At 35.8% G+C, this 25,279-nt stretch overlaps 3 protein-coding genes across 13 annotated transcripts in view; all 3 read left to right on the forward strand.

Moving 5' to 3' along the window:
- Positions 1-9,181, forward strand: part of mark3b (MAP/microtubule affinity-regulating kinase 3b) — a 51,980-nt gene extending 42,799 nt beyond the window's left edge. For 2 of the 10 annotated variants that reach the window (XM_052586005.1, XM_052586003.1), the window contains exons 15-19: positions 204-383; positions 1,869-2,138; positions 2,683-2,709; positions 6,421-6,465; positions 7,789-9,181. In XM_052586005.1, the coding sequence (XP_052441965.1) occupies positions 204-383; positions 1,869-2,138; positions 2,683-2,709; positions 6,421-6,465; positions 7,789-8,134 (868 nt within the window). In that variant the 3' untranslated portion in view covers positions 8,135-9,181. Of the gene's footprint in view, positions 1-203; positions 384-1,868; positions 2,139-2,682; positions 2,710-3,803; positions 3,885-6,420; positions 6,466-7,788 lie in introns of all 10 variants that reach the window. The other 8 variants (XM_052586010.1, XM_052586004.1, XM_052586008.1 and 5 more) reach the window with 6 other exon arrangements.
- A 2,302-nt stretch (positions 9,182-11,483) lies between these two features.
- Positions 11,484-16,442, forward strand: laptm4a (lysosomal protein transmembrane 4 alpha). Its single transcript, XM_052586011.1, has 7 exons — positions 11,484-11,724; positions 12,600-12,720; positions 12,876-12,952; positions 13,786-13,908; positions 14,006-14,101; positions 14,198-14,296; positions 15,326-16,442. Exons 1-7 carry the CDS (start codon positions 11,599-11,601, stop codon positions 15,398-15,400), a joined length of 717 nt encoding a protein of 238 aa, XP_052441971.1. The 5' UTR covers positions 11,484-11,598; the 3' UTR covers positions 15,401-16,442.
- Positions 16,443-16,646: 204 nt separating this feature from the next.
- On the forward strand, positions 16,647-24,707 carry matn3a (matrilin 3a). 2 transcript variants are annotated; one of them, XM_052586012.1, is made up of 6 exons: positions 16,647-16,883; positions 19,655-20,230; positions 21,107-21,232; positions 24,167-24,263; positions 24,501-24,572; positions 24,647-24,707. In XM_052586012.1, the coding sequence occupies exons 1-5, from the start codon at positions 16,718-16,720 to the stop codon at positions 24,556-24,558; spliced, it is 1,023 nt and encodes a 340-aa protein (XP_052441972.1). In that variant the 5' UTR covers positions 16,647-16,717; the 3' UTR covers positions 24,559-24,572; positions 24,647-24,707. The 2 variants fall into 2 exon arrangements, with proteins under 2 accessions (XP_052441972.1, XP_052441973.1); XM_052586013.1 differs by lacking the exon at positions 21,107-21,232 and having other exon boundaries at positions 24,647-24,706.
- Positions 24,708-25,279: the final 572 nt, after the last annotated feature.

The raw sequence follows: 25,279 nt of genomic DNA on the forward strand, positions 1-25,279 counted from the left end.
GCTAGCCTTTTTTTAAGGGGAGTTTACATCAGGCACACATTCAGATTAACCAGTCGACCATCATGATCCACACGTATCCTACTTTACTCTCTCTTTGTATTCTGCTCTGAGTTTTTTTTTTATCTCATATGCTCTGCTTTCTTCGTACATCCTATATCTGATCCATCCCACTGCTGTTTATTTGGCCGCCTGCCATTGGCCAGCCTGAGTGAAATGTCGGGATGTGTCAGAACGAGTCCGACAGCGTATGCCGTTGCTCTCGCCAGCTCATCGGCTTCAGTCCGTCTGCGCCACCAAAAGGCCACATCCCTCTCGGCCTCCGGACACACCTGCCGCGTCACCCTGCCGCCCAACGACGGCACCCCTGGTCTCTTCAGGCCCAAGTAAAGACAAATTTAGCCTCGGTCTCTAATCTTAGTGTGTCTCTCCTTCTAACGCCCTCTGACCTCTCTGCTGTCTGCGTCTTTGATTTCCCGCCATCCTCGTCTCATCCCTAGAGTGTCTCAACCAATCCAGGAGGACTCGTCGTGGAGCTTCTGTTGCGTTTTAACCTTTGAGGATTTCATGCATTTTCCCATTTAAGCCGTTAACTGACTTCCTTGTGTCTAAACCCACTAATATAGTATGTGAACTACTTTAACCTGGAAAATGACTAGTGAAAGGACTGTGGAGATGTTTTATGATTCATTTGATTGTTATGGTATGCAAGTAACAAGTGTGCAGATTGAGAATTTAGTTTGAGCACAGATTGCCTCTTAAGACCCTGCAGCCTCATGTGAGGACATTCTTTTTTTGTGAATTTCTCTGAGACTCTAGATGCCACAGTGTTAAGTCTGGATGTCCTGTACAGAGCACATTCAGGGCTTTTTTAGAGATACCAAATGATTGGATGTTTCACCATGACCACTCCATCACCTTGGTCTTCAAATATGTCTGAAATTAAGTTAGTGGCACCCTAATGAAAATGTAAAGACATGGGGGAAAAAAACAAACTTTTTCCTGAAACCTTTTTCTCGGGTCTTAAGAGGTTATGTCACTATTATAGATGTTCGTTAGTTTGTAATTTAAAACAACATTTGAACTATATTTGTCACTTAATTTCAAACTAACAAACCTATAATAGTGACTTAGCCAGTCAAACATTTGTGGAATATGTTCATTATTAATGTGAGGAATTAAACCGGTGGTTACTCTGCAAGGAAACCTGTGTGAATTTGAAGAGAATTGACGACATAAATACACTCAAAATCAAGAAAACACTGCTTTATTTATCACATAAATTAGTTCTGAGAAAAGGTTGAACTTCATTTGTTTGGCGATTTATTTTTTTGGTTGGATATTTTGTTACATTGCGTGTATAATTATGGTTTAAAGGGATAGTTGCTAAATTTTCAAAAATGCTAATTTTGTCAATTTCTGTGCAATTTTAGTATTATTTATATACTGTTATAGTATTTATTACTGTTTTAAAAATGGCTTTTTTTTATATATTTTCAGTTTTCATTTTTTTAGTAATTTAAATTTTTTTTATTGTAGTGCTTAAATATAACCTATTTTGTTAATAATAACCTATTTTGTGCCAAGGCAACATCTGTAATTTTAGTTTAATTTTAGTAATTTATTGTAACGAAAGAATTATAATAATTTTGGCTTTATTGTAACGAAAAAATTATAATAATTTTCGACAGATAAAAAAAATCAAACATGTTTGGAATGATATGAGTATGTGTTAATGATGACACAATTTTCATTTTTTGGGTGAACTATCCCTTTAAGTGTCCAGAGACCACCTGGTTGTACATGTAACCGGTGTTGTTTGCTGATTTTCCTATTTCATCATAATGCGACCCTGATTCTTCTCTCTTCAGTACGAGCGCGTCTCAGACGAGTCAGCGAAACCCCGGTGCCTCCACCCACAGCATTAGTAGCGCAACCCCTCCAGACCGCCTGCGTTTCCCACGAGGCACGCTAAGCCGCAGCACTTTCCACGGAGGCCAGCTGAGGGAGAGACGCACGGCCACCTATAACGGACCCCCAGCCTCTCCAACCTTATCACACGATGCCACGCCGCTCTCACAGTCCCGGAGCCGAGGATCAACAAACCTCTTCACAAAGCTCACATCCAAGCTCACACGCAGGTAAACAAACACTGCACCTTGAACACAAGTCATTATTCCCTACGGAATTTGGTTTTCAGTGGAATAAGAATGAAAGAGTTCATTTGGAGTTTATTATTTTTTGGTATTTGAGATAAACGAGCTTTAAAATGAAACGGTTTATAGAAACGTTTCCGCCAAGGAGTAAAAAAGTAATTTTTTTACTTTTAATCTCACAATTCTAAGTTTATATCTAACAGTTTGGACTTTGTTTCTTGCATTTCCAAGAAAAGAAGTCAGAATTTCGAGATTTAGTCTCTATAGATTTCTTAGATATAAACTGTGAAAATGTGTAGCCTGAATGCACTATAAATCGCTTTGGATAAAAGCATCTGCTAAATGCATAAATGTAAATGTAAAATGTAGTTAAGTTAGCTTTAACTTCCCAACACTGGATGTTATGTTAGAACTGTTTGCGAACACCAGGTCAGTGGCAGTGGAATCAGATTCCCCTATATTTCCTCAAGAGACAATACATCTGCTCTAGATGTTGATCAGTGTCTCTGTTTTCTGTTTTCTTTTGTAGAAATATGTCATTCAGGTTTAACAAAAGGTAGGACCCTCGATGGGCTGTGTGCAGTTAATAAGCGCTGAAATCTGAAGTTTAACTCTTAACCCTAGTGTGAAGCCATTTTCAAATTAATCGCTTTTCACTCACCTTTGACACACTCTTTTAAACGGAGTGCGACTGAGCATGCCGGAGACTTCTGCTGTTTTCTGATGAGCAGCACCTGACAGACATTACTAATCAATCACCCATGCATGCCTGTTCACAGGTTACAACTGAGCACAATAGATCCATTAGACTCCTTATTAGATCTCATTTTCCATTCACGCCATTTATCTTCAAGGAGGACGGTTGTGTGTGTTTTGTACAGTTAGATGATAGTGGGAACATTAGTTTGAAGATGGTATTGTTCAGTCAGCCATGAAAAATCAAAACCTCTGAAATTAAATAATGTTGTTTTTCCTCTTTAATTTATATGTAACTGAATAAAAACATACCTGGGTCACATTTAACCCTTCATCATTATTTAATTTTTTTTATTAAAAAAAAAAGGTTTTATATTTATTTATTTATTGAATTTAATTTATTTTTATGGCACATTTACAACATATTTTCCCACAAAATTATAAATACTATAATGAATCTGTAGTCTTGTTATACAAACATGCATTATATATAATAAAAAATAATTGTAATAATATTTTATCATAACATTTTACTGATACTCATAATATTATAATATAGTTATAATAATAATAAAAAATAATCTGATTAAATTGAAGGCAGTATAACAAATGCTACTAAATAATATAAATATAATATATTGCTTTACAATAATGACAACTTTTTTCCTCTGTTACAGTAATGACAATTTGGCAAGAAAACATTCTTAATTTATGTGTAAATTTTGTAAAAATTGCTTTTATTTTCTTTCATGTAATTTTTTCATTAAAATGTATTTGTGTGAAAATATAGTGTGGACGTGTTCCTGAAAGGTTTTTTGAGATCATCATTAGCATATACTGTGTTTTACTTAAAAATCTGTATAAATATCTATCTAAACTGACAATAAGGAAATAAATGTATTAATGCATTTCCTGCAATCTGGTAACAGACTTGCTCTTGGTTGTGTAATTCAGGCCACCGTGCTGGGCTCTTAATTTAGCAGCTGACAGATGTGGTGATTGAGAGGGGTTCTTTACAAGATTTCTGGAGTTAAGGTACCAAGATTGCCTTTTGCGACAAGCACCCTTTCCCAGTTTTACCCTTCATGCTCCAGAAGTAGCATCTGCCCAGAATCTTCTGATTCCAGCTCTTCCTTTTTGACCTGCCCAGTCGTGTTGTTCCTGCAGGTTCTTGCAATCCCGGCACTTTCATTCCCACCAGCGCTGTTATGACATCAACAGATAACCTTTTTTTTTTATTTTTTTTTTATGTAGAACTTTTTGTTATCCAAAAGTTGGTCAGATGTCCCGTCCCGTAAAAGTTGTTAAAGACATTGAAAGCTCTTGTTTTTTTTATAAATAAGAACACTTGGCTTATTTTATTTGGAGTCTGGTCATTCTTTTAAGAATATTCCGAAATATATACGTATACGTAATATATATATATAAGTTAAACTCTGCTGACATCATTTGTACTTCAGTTTAGACACAAAAATGTGAATAAAACTTTAAAATATATAGTGATTATAGCATGGCTGATTTTGAATGGTAGTCAATGGCAAAACAAGTTTATAGCCTCCGTGATTTTAATAGTTTTTTGGTTGTTGTTGTTTTTGTTTATTTTTTTTACCAGAGATGGTTCCAAGAGATTGTAAGTTGTATTAAAACTAGTTGTCGACCGATAGATATTGTTTTTTTTTTTTGACTGCCGATATCTTGAAAAGGGGGGGGGGGGGGGTGGGGCGTAGCTGATATAAAGCCGATATAATTTTTTTACAAATTTTAATTCATATTTAAGAAATTTGAAATAATTTGAAAATGTATTAAAAAATAAAAGTGTAAAATAAACATACTTATACCTTATAATACTATACTGTACTAAAGTATTTTTCACGATATAATAAGGAAGTAAACACTGTAATCAACAGGGCACTCAATATTCTGGGAAGGTTGTGTGCATTGGGAATCATCATTTCAAATATGAGCCATCAAAATAAAAGTCTCAAAAACATCGGCCGAGCAGAAAAACTGTCAAAATGCCAAATATCAGCCGATATATCGGCATTGGTGATATATCGGTCCACCACTAATTAAAACCATAAAATTATATATACATGTATATGTCAAAGGCAGTTTGCCTCTTAATGTTGCCCCATAAGAGCACTTCCAGCATCCGCCAGCATCCTTTCCTCTGACCGCTGCACCACCGCACTGCTGCATGACCTCTCCCAGTCTCTTTTACATGTTTTATTCTGTAAAATGGATGATTAATGTCCATTTATAACTGAATATATTGCATTTAATGTGCTTTGTAGTATGTAGCATTAATGTCATAAAATGGGAGAGTGGGTTCAGATGTGTCACTGTTAATATACATTTAATAACAGTCCATTCCATTATATACAGCTGCCTAAGATAATAAGCTTGAAAATAAGCATTTTTGTGCTAAAATTGTGTTGTATTTATATCTAAAATATATATTATTTAATATATATTTTCCCCAAATATATATAATCTACTACCATTGAAAAGTTTAGGATCAGTATTTTGTTGTTGTTGTTGTTTTTAAAGTAGTCTCTTATGGTCCTTAAAGCTGCATTTGTTAAAAAATGTAATTAAATTAAAAAAATCTAATAAAAATATTATGAAATATTATTGTAAATAATATAAATATAACTTGATATCTTTGAGTGTATTTTAAAATGTCATTATCATTCTAATATGCCGATTTGCAAAAATTGCCTAAAAATAATACTAATAATATTATTAATTTGAGGGGAGGAAGCTTACTGTCTTTGATGAAAAGAAAGTTAATTGGACTTCTTTGAAACAGAAATCTTTTGTAACATTATAAAAACCATCACGTTTTAGTAATTTGATATATGCTTTCTTAATAAAAGTATTTATTTAGTATGTATAGCAAATCTTAACGACTACAAAAAATAATTTGTTAATTGGCATGAATTATGAAATGAAGCTACCAAAACTGAAATGTGTGTCATTTGGTTTGGAGTAAGCTGTGTCAAAAACAGCTTTTAACTTTATACTCATTGCATTTAACAGCGGACATCTTGAAATATTAATTTATATGTCAAAAAATAATAAAGTAAAATAAAATATTTCTCAAAATGAATTTCAAAGCTGTATCTTTTCTCCATGCCTAGAAGACTACATTATTTCTTTGTAAGCAAATGTTCCCTCTTTTTTTCATTTTTTTCATTTTAAATCGTATTTTGTCTTTCATACCAGACAAAATGAGCTCAGTTGTGTCCACTGCATGGAATCTATTTAGAACAGGAAGCTGATTCATAGGGTACAGGAAGGGTATCTGTAATACCCTCTGTCTCCTCCTTTCCAGTTTATCTCTCCACACAGGTCAACTATAAATGCATGTCCAATATTCCTCTCCACTTAAACAGGAAATTGTATCTGTTGTTGGCATTCTCTCCAACATTGGCTTTGAGATTCTCTCTCTTTTGTCCTAGGATGTCTGAAAAGCTATTGTTGTCTTATCTTCCTTTCCTGAATCAGCTGAGTCTCAGATTTACTTGCCTCTAAACTATTTTTCTCTTTTTCATCCTGGTTTTTAAAGAGTGCCGGCAGAATGTGAAAGAAACGGGAGGTATGAGGATTCAAGGTGAGACACGACATTTGGGTTTACAGTTGTGATTTTAAATTTCCCATCTTTTCTTTGCCTTTTAGTCTTGACATTACTCCACAGATTTAACCTCATTGTTGAATAATGTTCTACTAACATACATAAACTGGCATCTGGATTAATTTAAAACCAGTGAGGCTTTTTAAGTCTCAAATGGTCCAATAAAGTTCAAATCTGTATCTCTCAACTATTCATTTTTTATATTTATCTGTCACAAACTCATTTGTTTGCATTGATATTTAGTTCTATTGCTCTGCCCCCTTGTGGCAAAAAGAAGAAAGTACAACATGATTAGTGCTGTTTGCTAAGGTCACAGCAGTTTCTCATACCTCTCATACAACACTATGTAACATCATACAGTGGGTTTTCTTGTCATGTTTGAATTTGAGGTTGGAAATATTGTATAGTTTAAAATCAAACACATTTATCTTTGTTCTTATTTTTGCACACTTGAGTTGTTGACTGCACTGTTTCTGTTTCTTTGCATGCTTATTTTTGTTCACTGCATGCCCACTTCAGTGCATGATGTGTAGTCACTGAAAACAGAGAAAAGTTGTATGAGAACTTGTTTTTATGGTCTGCAACAAACAACTATGTGAATGCAAACACTTCCAGCTTTGCTAAGTCAGTTTTAATATTGTTATGCTTCAAAGGAAATTAGAATCGTTACTATCACAGTAACACAAGAATGCACACAAAGGTTAGTACTGTAAACAAATACTATTATGAATACAAAAATTAGAAGGATTTTTGTCATTAACTAAAAAAAGGTTTTAAATGTTTTTGAAAGAAGTCTCTTATGATTACAAAGTCTGCGTTTACTTGATCAGACATACAGTACAAATAGTAATATTGTGAAATATTACAATTTAAAAGAATGGTTTTCTATTTGAATTCATTTTAAAATATAATGTACTCCTATGATGCAAAGCTGAATTTCCATCAGCCATTAATCTAGTTTGTTAGAGACATTATAAATGTCTATGAATATTATGTTATAAATATATGAACAGTTTGATGCATTCTTGCTGAATAAAAATATTTAATACATTCTGTTAAAAAAGGGGAAACTGACCCCAAATTTACTGGGGGGGGGGGGGTTAGTACAGGTGTTTTCAAAAAAATTAAAAACTTAATTAAAACTGCAAATTGTAAATATACATCTACACTAATTATAAGTGTACATCTACATTTAAAATACAATTAAAATATATTAAAAATTTTGAACATACAGAAAAAATGGAAGCTATATATGAAAAATTAACTAGATCTAAAATTATTGTTTTCTCTGGTCTCTTGTAGTCGTAATGTATCTGGGGATCAGAAAGAGGAATATAAAGACGCCAAACCCCGCTCGCTACGCTTCACCTGGAGCATGAAGACCACCTCCTCCATGGAGCCAACAGAGATGATGCGCGAGATCCGCAAAGTCCTGGACGCCAACAACTGCGATTACGAGCAGCGCGAGCGCTTCCTGCTTCTGTGCGTCCATGGCGACGGCCACGCCGAGAGCTTGGTCCAATGGGAGATGGAGGTGTGCAAACTGCCCCGCCTCTCGCTAAACGGCGTGCGCTTCAAGCGGATATCAGGAACGTCCATCGCTTTCAAGAACATCGCCTCAAAAATTGCCAACGAACTGAAGCTGTGAGGAAAAAAGTGGAAAATGTGAAGAAGCAGCAAAAAGGACTAAGGCACAAAACTAGAGTAATCAAGGTGTATATTCTTTTTGAACAAGTAGCAGATACAAGGATTGTTTTCCTTTAACACTTACAAAGTATGTACTGAAAATATTGTATAGAATCATGCCTTAGGCAATAATTTCCTGCATCTTTGAAGCATTATTAATGTTATTATTATTATTGTTGTTATTATTATTATTGTGGGATGGTTTCAAACTAGGAAAATGATGACAGTTTCATTTCAGTTTTTTGTTTCCTTTATGCACTACTGCAGTAGGTGCCCTGTGGGGCCAAAACAAATCACATCATTGACTGAAAATGTGTATTTTAACCATACAGGGAGAAGAAGGATGGTTAATCTCTCCAGTATTTTTTCTTTATCGTTCCAGCCCTCGAATGCCAAAACATTGATTTGCACATTTTCCCTAAAAGCAACCCATTCCTTTGCTTTCCCAACCATTTTTTGAAGATGGACAGGATCCGAGAGGTTCTGGTGCCAAGGAAGCGACTCGCGTCCTCACTTCAGGAAACCTCACGGATTCAGACGTGGATCCAGATGGAACGTTAAGAATGTGATCGGGAACATTTTGCTACCTGGTCTTTTTAAGTATTTACTTTCTTTCTTACAAAGTGTCTGAAGAGATGACGAAGCACTTTCAGACGTTCTTGAAATGTCTTTGCTTTGGCTCCGGCCCCCGGGGCGCACCATAGAGTCATTCTGGCACACCGTTCGGTTCAGAATTTTAACTTGCCATTTCTAGGCTTCAGTATTCACTCCCATCCCTAAGAACCATCCACACTGTTGTTATTATTCTTCTTGTTTTGTTTTGATGTTTCTGTTTGTTTTTCGGAATGTAAATAATGTACCTTAGTTTTGCAGCAAACGGCATATTGATATACATTTTGTTTGTTTCGTTTTTTTCTAAGTCTGGCTGTGAGTCGGAAACTATGGAAATTAATGTAACTCATCACAGAATAAGGTTAATCAATGTCTCCATTAAAACAACTGAAAATCAGTGATTTGCAGAGTGGCTTTCGTTGGACTGGTTTTACGAGGCACAATTCAGAAGTGTAAATGCTTATTTTCTGTGAATTAACAGGTGGAACATTTAATTTGTGCTGAAACTGCTGAAGAACTTCAAATGAATTTATGTGTTTTACAAGATCTTTAGTACCAGATATAATCTCATACTTAGTGATTTAAAAAGGCTTTTTTTCACCCTTTATGTCATGATTTGATCATTTTAATAATCTGGGTCTCCAAGCATAAAGTCTTGGTCTGCTTCTGATTTAAAGTCTATTTCTGCAAAAAAGGATGATAATTTCCTCAACCACTGGTTAGCATGTTTAGAAGAAATTTGCAAGAATCCAGGCCTCAAGGGCTACTTGACAACCGTAAAAATTAGCTCAGAAGTGCAGATGAAAAAATCAGTTAAAATGGACAGCTTATTTCCAGGCTAGATCTTAAACGAACAGGGTCTTGACTTTAACAATCATATCATTTTGTCCAGAAATGTTCTGTATAGGATGGAGTTGATCTCTTTCACTAACAAATTCATAGTATGTTTCTCTTAATGACTAAGAAATGGAAAGAAATACATTGAATTAAACATGAAATTGAGTAAAAAAGACTACTGAACTTATTCAGATAAGCTTTATTTACAATTTTTTTACAGTGTATATGCAGGACATCTGTTTGCTACTTTGCTTATATATATATGAAAAGATTTTTGCCCCCTTCCTGTTTTCTAATATTTTGCATATTTGTCACACATAAAAGGGCAAATATTCTGTGGACTGAGGTGACAAAAGTTAAATTTTTTGGAAGGTGTGTGTCTCATTACATCTGACGTAAAACCAACACAGCATTCCATAAAAAGAACATCATACAAACATTAAAACATGGTGGTGGAAGTGTGATGGTCTGGACGACTTGCCATAATTGATGGAACCATGAATTCTGCACTATATCAGAAATCTTGAGGAAGAATATACGGCCGTCAGTTTTTTTACCTTAAGCTCAAGCTCACTTGTGTTATACAGCAGGACAATGATTTCAAACGCACCAGCAAGTCCACCTCTGAATGGCTCAAGAAAAACAAAATTAAGGTTTTGATGTTGCCAAGTCAAAGTCCAGACTTAAATCCGATTGAGATGCTGTGGTCTGATCTTAAACAACTGTGCCTGAATTACAACAATTCTGCAAAGAAGACTGGTCCAAAATTCCTCCACAGCAATGCGATAACTGGCAACGAGTCTTTCACAATTTCTTGAGTTGTTGCTGCAAAGGTTATCACAATTACTTTTTCACGTAGTTCCAGGCAGGTTTGAACAGCTTTTTTCCCTTAATAAAGGAAATCATTATAACAGGAAGGGGGGAAAAACTTGTTCACACCACTGTGTGTGTATATGCTATTTATACATGAATACTTAATACACACACATATTTTTAATACAGGCTACAATATTATATTAATGTGTATATTAATTTTGTCAATAATTAATTGAAATAAAGTTCAAACGGTTTTAAGATTATTAAAATAAAAAACAGCTTAATCAACTGAGTCCACATTTTATATCATTTGCTCTTTTCACCAGTAAAGGTGTATAAAAGTATAGTGGGAACAAAAAAAGAAATTTGTCTTTTGCAAGATCAGACATCAGACTGCATTTTTCTGTGAAATTATAGGCCTGCTGTAAGCAGTCACACACAAATGCTAAATTTGCAATCTGCCACTGTCTATTTCTGATATATCGCCTGGTTTCTTACATAATTTCCAACATCTTATCTATTATATAACAGCTCAAACTCATAAAAGCTTTTACGAGAAAAGCACCCAGCCTTAACGTCCATGTGTCTGTCTACAGCTGGGTGAGCTCATGCACATCATCATATCATGCGTGAATACTGTCTATGGAATAAACTCGCGTCATTTCCATGCGTGATCCGGCTAGCCACGCCGTTTCCCACGTTTGATACAGTAGTGATGGGTTAGTGATTCCTTTCCACGAATCGGTTCTAAGTGAATTGTGAATATATATATATATATATATATATATATATATATATATATATATATATATATATATATATATATATATATATATATATATATATATATATATATATATATATAGTATTTTACTGTACGTTTCACCATATCAGTCAATTCCTCGGTTTACTGTGTTCATTCTGATGATCCGTAAAAACCGATCAGTTTGATTCGTGAACGATTCATTCAATATGTTCCTCAATGAATTGCCTCGGTTCAGCCGACGTGCAGTATTAAAAGATCCGACTCAGAAGAACAAGACGGACATTTAGCTTTAACCACGCCCCCATTGTTTCTCAATCAGAGGGGAGTTTTGCCCGAAAGATCGAGCAGTGCTATTGTAGCTGCTGTTTTGACAAGAGAGACTCGTCTTTTTATCGATGTTTCTTCAAAGCACCGAGAACGATATGCGTTTTAAACCGTCTCGAGACCGACTGTACAGCGCGCGCTGCTGCGGGTGCTGTCATGTGCGGACTGGAACCATCATCCTGGGCACCTGGTACATGGTACGAGGCGTAAAACATTCATTAACATAGTCATATATGTTTAAACATGAATTAAATACATCAACATCCTTTCCTCCCGTCGTTTAGAGGCGTGTCTGTGTTTGAAACTGCGTTTGTGAGGGTGTTTTAGGCTGCCTCTGCCGTGTTAGCTCGATGCTAACCACTGCTAAGCTAACACAATGTTTTGAATTGGAACTACCAACAAATAAGACACGCAAACGTGTTTAGACGTACCACATGTTGATAAAACACGCTTTACGAGCCTTATCAGTTTATTGAAGTGGGATTATATGATGGGACGATTATTTTTAAGCGTTTATTTACATCTGTTTGTAGACCGCTAACCGCTAGCTGAGGCCTGAGTTCATAAGGTTGACGTTAAATTCGTTATTAATTTGCACGAAGTATGTTTTACAGGGTAACATTGTTTGTAATTAATAACTGTATATAGTAGTAATTAGGATATCATCTAGATTTAAAACAAACACAACTCAACTAATGAACGATCATTAAATGTGGCTTGGCAAGGTTTATGATTACTTTTGGATAAGACGGCACTGTCAGTATGAATTAATCTGTCTTTACCTGTCAGTGGTAAATAATTATATTGTTTCCAGTAAACAAGACCCAATGTTTCCATTTAAGATTGACTGGTTTTAATTTTAAGTGTTTGAATTATATTTTGTAAGTAAAGATTTTGCAGCAAATGTTTTATGACCTTGATCTCTTTGTTTTGTTTTGAAGTGCAATAAACAAAATGCCCAGAAAGTCACATGACAAAGTGAATGGTGATACATTGGGTTTTATTAGGCTGTTTAAATATTATGTCTACTGTCTCATCTGTACATTTTTACTAATATAACTTCTCTCCGAAGGTGGTAAACCTGTTGATGGGTATTCTGTTGACTGTGGCAGTAACTCACCCTGAGAACGTCCCTACAGTTGACCTACAGTATGAAGTTATCGAGCATTACTTTGCTTCAGAAAGGATGTCAGGTACATTCATGAGATGTTTTCGATAATTAAATGTTGTAGACCTATATTTAATACTAATATAGTGCCAAATAATTATACTTTTTTTGCTATTAAAAAAAAAGGATTTTTTATTTATTTATAATCCCTAAAATGCAACTTCTCTGTTACCCCTATAGAGAATGCTTGTGTGGGCTTTGCCATCTCTCTCCTTATGCTCACCATTAGTGCCATGATGGTGTATGGGGCCATTACTGTAAGTTTCTATAAATTAGTACATCTATGCTGTTTGATAATGCTTTGTTGAAAACTGTTTAGCTATGTTGAAAAAAAAATCTAATAAAATCAAGCCTTGTACTGTTTTGTTTTTCCTTGTTAATTCCTTATTATGATATATTATCACCATATTTTAAATATTTGCAATATTAAAACATAACAAGAAATGTATAAAAAAAAAAATTGTAAGCTAGAAACACTGCAAGTGCCCACAATAGGAAAAATCCCCAGCCGAAAGTACAAAATAAATAAATGCTGACCGGAACTCAGCCTGTGGATTAAAAAGGTTTCCAAGATGCAGTATTATAACAATACATTGGCAATAAAATGAAATGTATCAGTTTTTCCCCAAACATTTGACGTGGTCGTGTATTCTAGAATAGAATAATGCATTTCACCACTGTGTTCATCTTTACTTCACAGTCTTGCTTGAAGTCGTCTTTAAAAAACAGGTTGGATCTGTGAACGTTTTGTTGTATAATAGTTTTTCAGTTGTCAACACTTATTTCCCATACCTGAGCTTTTTACCTCAAGTAAACATTGAGCTTTAACTATGTCTTTTAGACTCTGAGTATCCTCTTACTGAAAAATGTAAGGCCTCATAGGCAGTGAAATATTGGTCCAGTAGAGTCACAGCCTTGCTAATAGCTCCCTTTCCATATTAAGTATTCTCTGAGCTTAGTTATTCAGCGCAGCTCCTCTTATTTGTTTAAAAACTGGATGAATCACTATTCCCTGGAGTTTTACAGGTTTGCATTAGCATTATAATGGTGAGAAACAGCCTAAAAATGACACATTTTCCCTCTCGCACAGAATCGTGATGGCTGGCTCATCCCATTCTTTTGCTATCAGCTGTTTGACTTTGCACTGAGCTGCCTGGTGGCCATCAGCTCCCTCACGTACCTGCCCAGAATCAAGGACTACCTGGACCAGCTGGTCAGTCTGCCCTCTATTACCACTGCTGACCATCTGTCTCTCAAGCCTCTGACATTAGAAGTGAATGTAAAATTAAAAACATCTCTGTTTCTATTAGCCGGACTTCCCTTACAAAGACAACCTGCTCTCTCTGGACTCCAGCTGTCTCCTGCTGTTTGTGCTCGTCTTCTTTGCCGTTCTCATTTTCCTTAAGGTAGATACATGAACTGACACTGAATCTGTTATAAATTTTATTTTTAAGACACAGATTATTTTAGTGTGTGTGTGTGTGTGTGTGTGTGTTTTTCAGGCCTACCTGATCAACTGTGTGTGGAACTGCTATAAGTACATAAACAACAGGAACACTCCAGAGATTGCCGTCTATCCTGCTTTTGAGACCCCACCTCAGGTATGTTTATTCTAAGTTACTTTGAGTTGAAAAGATCATTTTATATCAGAGTATTGTATTTAGATTAAAAATAAAAATAATATAATTAGAGAAGGTATATTAGTTATTCAATTGACAGCATCAACAACAGCATCAACTTTGCAATAATCTAAGCATTAACAGTCATACTTAGACTGTATAAATTAAAAATGTATAACACCTCACATAATCCTTGCCAGGTGGGTGGGGTGGTGCTGGTGGTGGAATGGACCCCTATTTATAAGCTATTGCTTCTTGGGAGTCCTTTTTTTTTCACAATAGAACACTATTGTTCTTTCTGATGTGGTAACAAATGCAATGTGTGAAATTGTGGAAAAATAAATAAATAAATGTATGTAGTGCTTAGATTAGTGCAATGTTGTTGTTGAATTTGAAATCCTGAAACACGGAGATCGAGTTGGTTTTGTTGTGTAAAGTTTATCAGTGTACATTTTTCTGAAAAAAAAAAAATGTCTTAGGACAGGTGTACAATCTGTACAAATTTTATTTTAGTATTACTTATATACTGTATAATAGTATTGTATAACATTTTGAATTAGCTTTTTCTTGCATATAAATTTAAGTTTAAGTCCTAGTAATTTTATGTACCTTCAACATTTTTATGTTGTTTTTGTATTTCTATGTAGCTTTTTTTCTTTCTTTCTGTTTTTTAGTACTTTCAACCTGTTTGCAAGGTAGCATTTTTGTTTTTAAATTCTCTTTTTTATCAAGTATTTTTATTTTATTTCAGCTTTATTTTAATCAGCCAAAATGTTTTTTTAAATCGTTTTTTGTTAACAGTAACCACACTGTTCACACTTAAAATAAACCATTCACTCAGTTACAGTAGAGGGCACTCTTTGCCTTCGAAAGAGGTTTTGAGCAGTTTCTTTTTTCACCGGTCCTCAATAGAACCTAGCTGTATTATGTTTTACAGGAAAGTGTGTAATGTAGTTTTGTCTAGAAATGTGACTTCAGAGTGTTTCCATTGGTGTCTTCTCTTTATTACAGTACATCCTTCCCACCTATGAAATGGCCATGAAAATGCCAGCAAAGGAGCCTCCTCCTCCTTACATGCCAGCTTGAATTCCCCTGACTGGTTTCTTCAGTAAAAGCCAGTGCAGACACCCATCTTTGCCTTTCGAACCTGCCTTCCATTCCAACACATGGAGGGTGTTTAGACTCCCAGCGTCCACTCATCACATCAGCAGCTTACATATTTGCATAGACTTATCCATGAATCTTTCTTTCGCATGAATCTCATAACAGTTCATCACTGCAGATCTATTTTTGTAAAACTATAGGAAAATGGTTGAAGTGGCACGGTGTTGGGGAAGAGATCATGTGGTTGTGGCAAGATTTTAATTACTTAATGTTGTATCTGAGATTTTAAATGCCATTCTCTTTTGTGGACATCATGACTCGGATTCTGCAATAAATTGTGCTTATGGCAGAATTATATAGTTCATAGCCAATCACTAATGAAATGATTCTGAGATGGGGCAGATAATCTGCCATTTGAAATTTTTACCAATGAAAGCTTTCACTTTACCTGCCACCTTGAGATCTTTATTTTTCCATGCTTTTCAGTGCTGTTTTTTTTCCTGATTGTCATAGTAGAGGAAGTATTGTGAAAATCAACATTGCCCTACAACTTGATGGGGCACTTGCATTAAGAATCACCTTAATCTGTTTTGCTAGTTTAAAAATCTGTTTAGACAATCCAGTGTGATGATTAAAATATATTTTTTCCATTGTGTACTTTATTAGTGGATGTTTCATCCTTTCAAACGTGAAAGCTCAAAGCACTTTTTACCTTGTTTATATAGTGTGTATGTGTGTGTGTGTGTGTGTGTGAGAGAGAGACTGGGTTTTCCATCCATTGAACCATTGTACACCATCATGTTGGCAGCCATCACAGTAATTTGTTTTCATGGTGACTACTGGGTAATTCTGGTTAACATTCTAGAGCAATCCTCACATGAATAACAATGATATAGAGTAAAAAATAAAAAAAAAGTAAACTGCTAATGCTATCAATGGATGCATGTTATTTTATTTTGTGTTCTGTTTCTTTTCTTGTACATGTTCTGTAATCTAATTACTTCAATAAACACTTTTTTCCCCCAATGGACATTTCATTAATTAGTATTACTTAACTTTTTTTTTTTTTTTTTTTTTTTTTTTTTTTTTTACATCTGTCATTCTAAAAAGTCTAGTGATTTGATGTGGGACAACCCCCCCCCCCACCCCGTATTTGGATTGGAAAAAAAGCTGAACCCATTTCTTGTCAGCCCTTTAAATGTGCAGACTAGGATGCTGTTGGAATCATACTGGTGTCAGTCAGTTAGACGAGAGGACCGCACACAAACTTGAAGCAGACTTGAGAAGAACCGAGAAACAATGAAGTCCTTCATTGGGAGTTTGGTATATTGCCTTTCTCTTCTGCTGGTCGATCTCTGTGAATCCTATGACTTAACAACCCATAACAACCCATCCCAAATTTTAGCACAAAGTTACGCACAAAGAAGAAATAATGCGCTTCAACACCGGACGCTGAACCCAGCAGGTAAGTTCCTGATTTTAAGACACTTTTAATTCTAATGTTTCTCAGTTAATGTTTGCATTGTATCTTGAACTACTCTACATCAATTCAATGGAACATTTATGGTTTCATTATTTTCCTTGATGCACTACAAAAATTGTTTGATGACTTTGTGCATGCTGAAATAGGAATATGAGTAGAAGATTCTAGTGCAATGCACAATGTTGAAAATGTGTCTAGTGCATTTATAATAGCAAATGTGAAATAAAATACATGCATATTTGAGCACTGAAGGTTCACCCATAAATTAAAATTGTCTTCTTTTTCTTTTATGACCTGTATTATTTTTTTCATCTGTGAAACACAAGAAGATATTTTGAAAAGTATCTTTTGTTCAAAAATCTCCTTTAATATTCTGCAGAAGATACAAATAAATACAGGTTTGAATTTATTGTGTGAACTATTCCTTGATGTGCATGAATGCTACAAAAAAGCATTTGTGTGATATTTGAGTGGCATGTATTGTAAAATTGTTTTAACAGTGTGGAATTGGGGCATTGCAAACAACGACAGTTATATTTGTTTGACTGAATTTCTGTTTGGCTAATTTGCTCTTGCACTTCAACCTTCTGATGATCCTTAGTATAGAGGAGTAAATACTGGTTAGGTGGACCTGATCATCCTAACAAACAGAGGAGGAAGATTTTGTCCCATCTTATCCCTGTAGCTGTCCAGGACCCACACCTCCTTCTCAACCCAAAGTTCATGATTGGCTCATAGACCCCCCAACCACAAAGGTGCATAATACAATTAATAACCAATATTCAACTGAAGCACGCATGCAGCTGAGAGGTGAATGTTCACCAATAGTTTGCAGAAAAGTTAAATATCCAGAACAAACTTACAGGAGAATCAGGGGAAAGTACAGGCTTTTCAAAGGTGGTGTCAAATCAACCTGTTGTTGTTCCACAACAACCATATATAGGTCCAGAAAAATCTGTTAGAACCATATGACCAAAGTGCCTACCTAGAATCCCTGCCAGTATCCACGCTGACACCAGAGACAAATCCTCTAAGCGCTTCACCTCACCCTGTCCTAGTGTCCACTCATAGATTAAGGCCTTATTCCCCAAAGATCTCATCCCAATCCCTGTCAACATCCAGTCTGACACAAGAGGCATATCTTCAGACCACCCCACCACAGTTCCTACTAATGTCTACTGTTCCACAAGAATCATTACCAGGGGTACCAAACAGGATTATTACCCACGGCAGGGTAGCCATCACAGGGAGGACAGGTATAATTCCATGTATACTGTACTGCTTTGATTAACCCTCCATCTGTTCATGCTGGGGTATCCAGTCCTGCTTCTGGAGGGACAATGTCCTGTATAGTTGAGCCCCAACACATGCCTTGCCTTGAAGCTTCTAGTAATCCTGAAGACCTTCAGAGCTAGCCAGCATAGTGGTTCCTAAAGAACCAATTTGCCCCTCGGGCAGTTTTCCTGTTTGCATTCGCACCGGCAGCAGGAACTCTGAAGTAGCCAACAGCAATGTCTTTATGCATCTACAAACATCAACAACCAGTGAGTGATCGGAGCTGTGGGTTTCATGATAACAGAGATAGAAAGTAACACAATTTACATGTTTGATGAAAATCTGACTACATCTCCAATGACAACTTGCAGTCATTGGAGATTTAAGTCAAGGCTGAGAAAAGAAACCGTGCTGTAGAAAAATGCTAAATGCTGTTATCGCTGTTTTCCATGTTCATGGAGTAAATATTTTCCCATGGCTTTTCAAAAATGTCGGGTAGTCTTTTGTAAACATTTGGCCAATTAGCATTCACTTACATCACTGATAGTTTCTATGTAACCGTTTTATACACCATTTTAAAGTAGGAGTTAATTTGGGCCCTTTCCGAACAAACTCAGATTTTTCTATGCGGTTTGGCTGTTCGTCCACAAGAAATTGCAGCAGCAGGTCACTGAAACCAAACATTTTAGAAAACTCCTGCCAGGGTGGAGATTTATCAAAAAAATTATTTGATAAATATTGACATACAACATGATATCAACTTTACGGTTGAGATTATATCGCCACCTGTTGGCTTGGCATGCTTTTGACAGTGCTTCATAGCATGCGTTTGCGTTTTCATGCAGACAGAGATTTTTTTTAAAAACAGAAGAAGGAAAATTTGTTCTTTATTTTATAAATATGGAGTTCTTAGATGTTCCTATTTCCTGCACTGGTAACTGGTAACCTAATTTCGCTGGTACTTGTGACTAGTAACAATAAAGGGCTACTACTACTACTACTACAATGGCCCTTCAGTAGCAGGACTGTACACACTTCACATTAAAGCAGTAGGAATCTTAAGGTTTCTTTGTTGCAAAATTGGACAAAGCAAAATGACATTTAAAGGCCCAATTATCCTGAGTTATTGCTTATTCCTGCTGTAGGGTACCTTATATAGAAAAAAAAGTAAATTTTCCATATTCCATTGTGTTAAAGTATTTTATTTTGCTGTAATCCAATGGGATTTGTTTTAGAAGTGACCAAACTCAGTTTTTAGTAAACTGACTAATCTAATTTGACTAATCCTTTTGTTTGTATGCAAAGAATATGCTTTACTCACATTTACTATTCCACTGGTTCAAAACATATAATGTCAACTAGAAAGTAAATGTGGTTGTTTTACTAAACCTTTCATGAACTAACTTGCTAGTCTTAATTATGTTGTGTTGACACTGACACAATTCCGATGTGTTTAACAATCTCTGCTTAACTCTCAGCAACAGATTCACAATGTAGGAGCCGCCCACTGGACCTGGTCTTCATCATTGACAGCTCACGTAGCGTGCGTCCAGGTGAGTTTGAGAAGGTCAAGATCTTCCTGGCTGACATGGTGGACACTCTTGACGTTGGCCCCGATGCCACACGTGTCGCCGTGGTAAACTATGCCAGCACGGTCAAAATTGAGTTCCTGCTGAAGAACCATCTTACGAAGGACTCTATAAAACAAGCCATCAACCGCATCGAACCCCTCGCCTCGGGAACCATGACTGGTATGGCCATCAAGAAAGCCATGGATGAAGCCTTCACTGAAAAGTCAGGAGCGCGACCTAAATCGAAGAACATCTCAAAGGTTGCCATAATTGTCACTGACGGGCGTCCTCAAGACCAAGTCGAGGAGGTGTCGTCTGCAGCACGAGCTTCTGGGATTGAGATTTACGCAGTCGGAGTGGACAGGGCTGACAAGCAGTCATTGAAGCTCATGGCAAGCAATCCACTTGAGGACCATGTGTTCTACGTGGAGACCTACGGTGTCATTGAGAAGCTCACTTCAAAGTTCCGGGAGACATTGTGTGGTAGGGTTCATGCAAAAAAGGGGAGATGGGGCTATTATGTCTTTCCTTTTTACAAGATATATCTCAGTCCTTGGAAGTGGGTGATGATTCATTCTCTGGAAAACAGCTGGGTCTGAATACCAAATTTAAAACTTCAGACATTAAATCCATGCATTATGATTATTTGGAATTATAGGTTTCAAGTTAATTATCTTGTTTTCCAGGAGTCTGAATCATTGGCTCGCAACACATTCTGAAGGAAACCTTTCTTCAGTATGTGAATGCTGAAAAAGTCCACCGATCATTCAAAGAAGCATTCTTAAATGTTTGGCTCTTCTGAATGCTTTGAATCATCTAATTTATGTGCTTTGCATCCTATTCTTGTGGAATGAAGGTCTTGGAATGCTCTAGGTATTTAATAATGTCAATGTCTTTTCACACAATTGTTGTAAGACTAAGAGTACTTCAAGTATGTTTTTCATAGAAACCTCTGATAACTGAGAGCTTTGAATATTTCACTGTTTGTGGATAATTAAAATTGTTTGTCTTTTTCAGGGCAAGAGTCGATCTTTTGGACATTAAAATTGCTCAATCAAGTGCTGTGCTAGAAAAGTGCTTGCTAGTTACACCCTCAAAGTGTCCAAACTATTTGCTTAGTGCAGCTGTTAGCTAGTACCATAACACTGATTTAATGCTAAATGCTATGCAAACTAAGGGCATATAATTTGAGTGATATTATTATATAAGACTTACTACATTAGGCAATTACAAGCATTTCTTGTTTTTCTTAAAACTAAAGCAATTTATTTTTAGAATTCCAGACAGTTGCTTGCTCATAAACTTACTCTTGCTAGAGTGGCCTCCTCACTCCAGTTGAGTAATGAAAGCTTGTTCCAGGTCTGGACGCCTGTGCAATGGGACATGACTGTGAGCACATATGTGTCAGCAGTGGCTCCTCCTTTTACTGCAAGTGCCGGAAGGGCTATATTTTGAACGAAGACCAGAAAACATGTTCCCTAAAACGTAAGAGCCAGCAGATTATGCTAACTGCTTTACTTTAGACTTTGAAACATACTTAGTACAAACATATTTGATTTTCTCTAACAATTACTAATTTAAGCTTAATAATAGAGAATGCTAATATTGCGACAATGCCAGCAATCCTATTTTACTGACCTATTTAGCAATTGCTTGCCAGCTTTTTGTTCTGATTGTATTACTTGGTATCATGTGATACCATTTATTTGATTGTGTGTGCTAAATTACAGGTTACATGAAGATGTAAAATCTGTTCCAAATGTAGTGAGCTGCTTTGTCTACTGCCTACATAGGCAGCATTGTAACCATCAGGCAGACTCAAAAAAAAATTAGGCATTTGGGACACTTTACTCATGTCATATAGATAGAGCTCTTCACATAAAGCATAAAGGAGACTTGACACAAAAGAGTATAAAAATTATCATGCAAAACTTAATGACAATAAAAACACATAGCACAAATATTTGTTAAAGATTTCTATTTTAATTAGTTCCATGTATAAATGTACTACATTAGATTTTGGCCAGAATGATATTTTACAATGCAGCATAACCATGTAGCTGATATTTTGGAACAATCTTTGTGCTTTAAGATGCATTGTTTCAAGGCAGCTCACTCAGTTTTGGAACAGAGCATTAATTTAGCTAAATGTGTGCAATGTTATGATTTTTGTCCTGAATTCAGAATTCAGTAATTCTAGCCACTGATTCAACCCATTCAAAATCACTGTTGAATTACTGTGGACTTTTTTTGTTCAGTACTGTTTCATTGTGAAACAGAATAGCAATAACATCAGTGTCAATGTGTTGTACGTCTGAGACAGATGACAAACCATAGCTACATTTTTACAGGCAGATCGTTTTTCATTTTTGGGGCAAATGGAGCAGGATGCCTTTTGGTTACGTGTTGGCTTGAAAATTTGATAGTTTAAAACTCAAAACTAAAACAAGATTCTTAAAACAAGTCGCTTGTTTTACTTCAAATGTGTGAAAAGTCAAGGTACATTACATATAACATACATATACATATATATATATATATATAACGTACATATACACATAAATATACATATATTTTGATTGAAAATATCATTGTTAAGTCAAAGTTAGTGTGGAATTGGTTTCTTGCTTCAAATCAGATAATAAACTTGGTCATGATGACCTTTTCCACTGTTTTACACATTTACCAAATGGAAAATTCCTCATGTTTACTTGTTTGTTTTAAAGGAAATTATCTTGCACAATATTGCCAGTGTTTCTGTAGATGTCCTATGGCTTGTTTCAGATATAGATACCTGTGAAATAGGACACAGCTGTCAACACATTTGTGTGAGCAGTGGCCACTCGTATCACTGCAAATGCCGCTCAGGCTTTGTCTTGAACGACGACATGCGAACATGCTCCATTAGAGGCGCTGGCGCTTACGCACATGGTGACAGTGTACACAAGGGTGACCGAAACAAAAAGAATGAAGGCAACCAAAATGGTAAAGGTAGTGCTAGTCCTGATCAGAAATGACTATGACTTCATTCATACCATTTCGTGATCTAAAAACATCAAATTAAATTCCAGCAAAGCATTAGACCTAGTTTGTGATCAGATTGCTATAAATGTTAAATGTTAAATAAATGTAATTTTGAAACATGTCCCAATGGACATTCTGAAACCCCCCATCTTTTGGTCGACACTATGGCTCATTTCAGGTGTGGATTCCTGTGCGTTGGGCCACGACTGCCAATACACATGCATCTCCAGCGATTCCTCTTATTACTGCTTGTGTCCTCCTGGCTTTGTCTTGATGCAGGATAAGAAATCATGTTTTCAAGCCAGTGACGCTGATCGAGATGGTAGTGCCAGTGAGTTTTCTGCTTTAGACCTTCATAAATGGTATTGCTATCATACCATTTTATGATAGGTTTCTGTAGTGAGCTGAAAATTATGTTTGTCTTGTGGAATTTTAAATAGCATAAACAATTAGAGCGATAAAATAATTGTTGTATTTTCTGTCATGTGTTGCTGCATGAGATTTGTTAGCTTCGGGGCTCTAGGGTTTTAACTTATTGCAGGTCTGGACTACTGTGCGCTGGGTCATGAATGTGAACACATTTGCATCAACGAAGATGCTTCCTATCACTGTGAGTGCCACCGGGGTTTTGTGTTGCAAGAAGACAAGAAAAAATGTTACAAAAAACGTAAGAGTTTATAGAAGTACTATTCAAACATGTTTTCTGTAACCATCCACTTCATGTGCTTTGGGAAGGAATGATACCTGTAAGAAAAATGGGTAAAAATTCCAGTAGACATTGATACTGGAAATAATAAATCCAATAGCCACTGAATATTGGAGAGACAGAAAACAAATCCAACAAGCACCCCTAAAAACATTAGTATTTTTCACGATGGTATATTATGTAGAAAGTGACCAGAAAGTCGTCTTGTATGATGTTAAAATGTAAAGTTTTCGAATGTTTGAAGAACATCTCTAATGCACACCAAGCAATGCAATTGTTTGATATAAAATAAAAATATATATATTATTACAATATTTCTGTTTATGTATTAAAGCTGAATTTTCAGCAGCCATTCCTCCAGTCATGACCCATGATCCTGCAAAAATCATTCATTAAAAATATACTGTAGTCACTAGGAAACTTCATCTGTCAGTGTCTTGTAATTTCTGACATGTTGAGTCAGTTGATTCAACATAGATGTAAACTCATGATATGTAACACTCTCACAATGTTGCGAGAAATTCAGAAAGGAACAACATTGCATAAACTGTTGAAAGGTGTTACATATTTGCTTAGTAACTTTCCCTTTGTGCTTGGGGGGTAGATGGTTTGATCTATAATTACCCCTAATTCAAATCGCCCTTTGCAAGGTATTTCTGTGATGTTTGTTGTTTGATTGTGATGTGAAGAGGTGAAGGTGGAGATCGTTCAGGACCCCTGCATGTGTGAGGCCCGACTGGCCTTCCAGAGACAGACACAAACCTCCCTACAGGACCTCAACGCCAAACATATCCTTTTGAAATCATGTCCCACTTCAGTAACGTTCTCCAGTTGTGCTTGAAGCACATGGGGAACTACAAGTTTAGTGGAACTACGTTCCTCATAATGAATGTAATGCAAGTCATCGCTCTTAAAAGAATAATTCACACAAAAATCTTAATTCTAACATAATTTGCTGAGCTTTATTAATTTAAAATTTGTTGAATGGTGTATTTCAAACCCTTTAACCTTAACAGTCATTATACTTGCTGCTGTCACAAGAAAGGTTGAGCAAATGGAAAACATGCTGGGACGCATGTAACAGAGCAGTTCTTGGTAAGCATTGATCCTCTGACATGATTTATGATTCTAAAACATTTAAAAGTTTGATTTTTGCTTCTGTTCATCAGGCTCGACATGTTCTGTGAACTTCATCACGGGCCACGCTGATCACATGAATGGCTAGAAACAGTGTCTGATGTTCTGAGGATGTGTCTTAACCCCCCCCCCCCCCCCCCCCCCAAACAAAAAAAAAAGAATATTAACCATATTCAAATAGAAACTAATATTAATAAGAGATTGAACTATGCATGAAGTTCTGGAATGTATGCATAATGATGTTCTTTTGCTCCCCAGAAATGGTCAAAAGAAATCTCTTCATTTAAATAGACTAAATTATACCAAGTATTGTAACCAATTTTACTAAGTATTGTAACCAATTTTACTAAGGATCATTATCAAATGTGTATTTTTTATTGCTTATGTTCAATCAAAGAGGGAATGTTCATATTTTTATTGTTTAATCTTATGTAGACTCTCGTGAATACAAGACATGGTAGTCTACAATATTTATAACCTGAGTAATAGTCATTATATTAAAACTTGAAATACTTTTAATCAACAGCCTCAAAGTCTCTTTGTTCAACATATTTGCCTTGATTTCATAGCTCAGTGTATTGAAACCATACATGCGTCGCTATAGAAATCATCTTCACGTAGTTCAGCTAGACAGACCATAGGTTTAGCAGTAAGATGTGAAGAAC

The sequence above is a fragment of the Carassius gibelio genome, chromosome B20 (genome assembly GCF_023724105.1).
Source record: "Carassius gibelio isolate Cgi1373 ecotype wild population from Czech Republic chromosome B20, carGib1.2-hapl.c, whole genome shotgun sequence".
NCBI lineage: Eukaryota > Metazoa > Chordata > Actinopteri > Cypriniformes > Cyprinidae > Carassius > Carassius gibelio.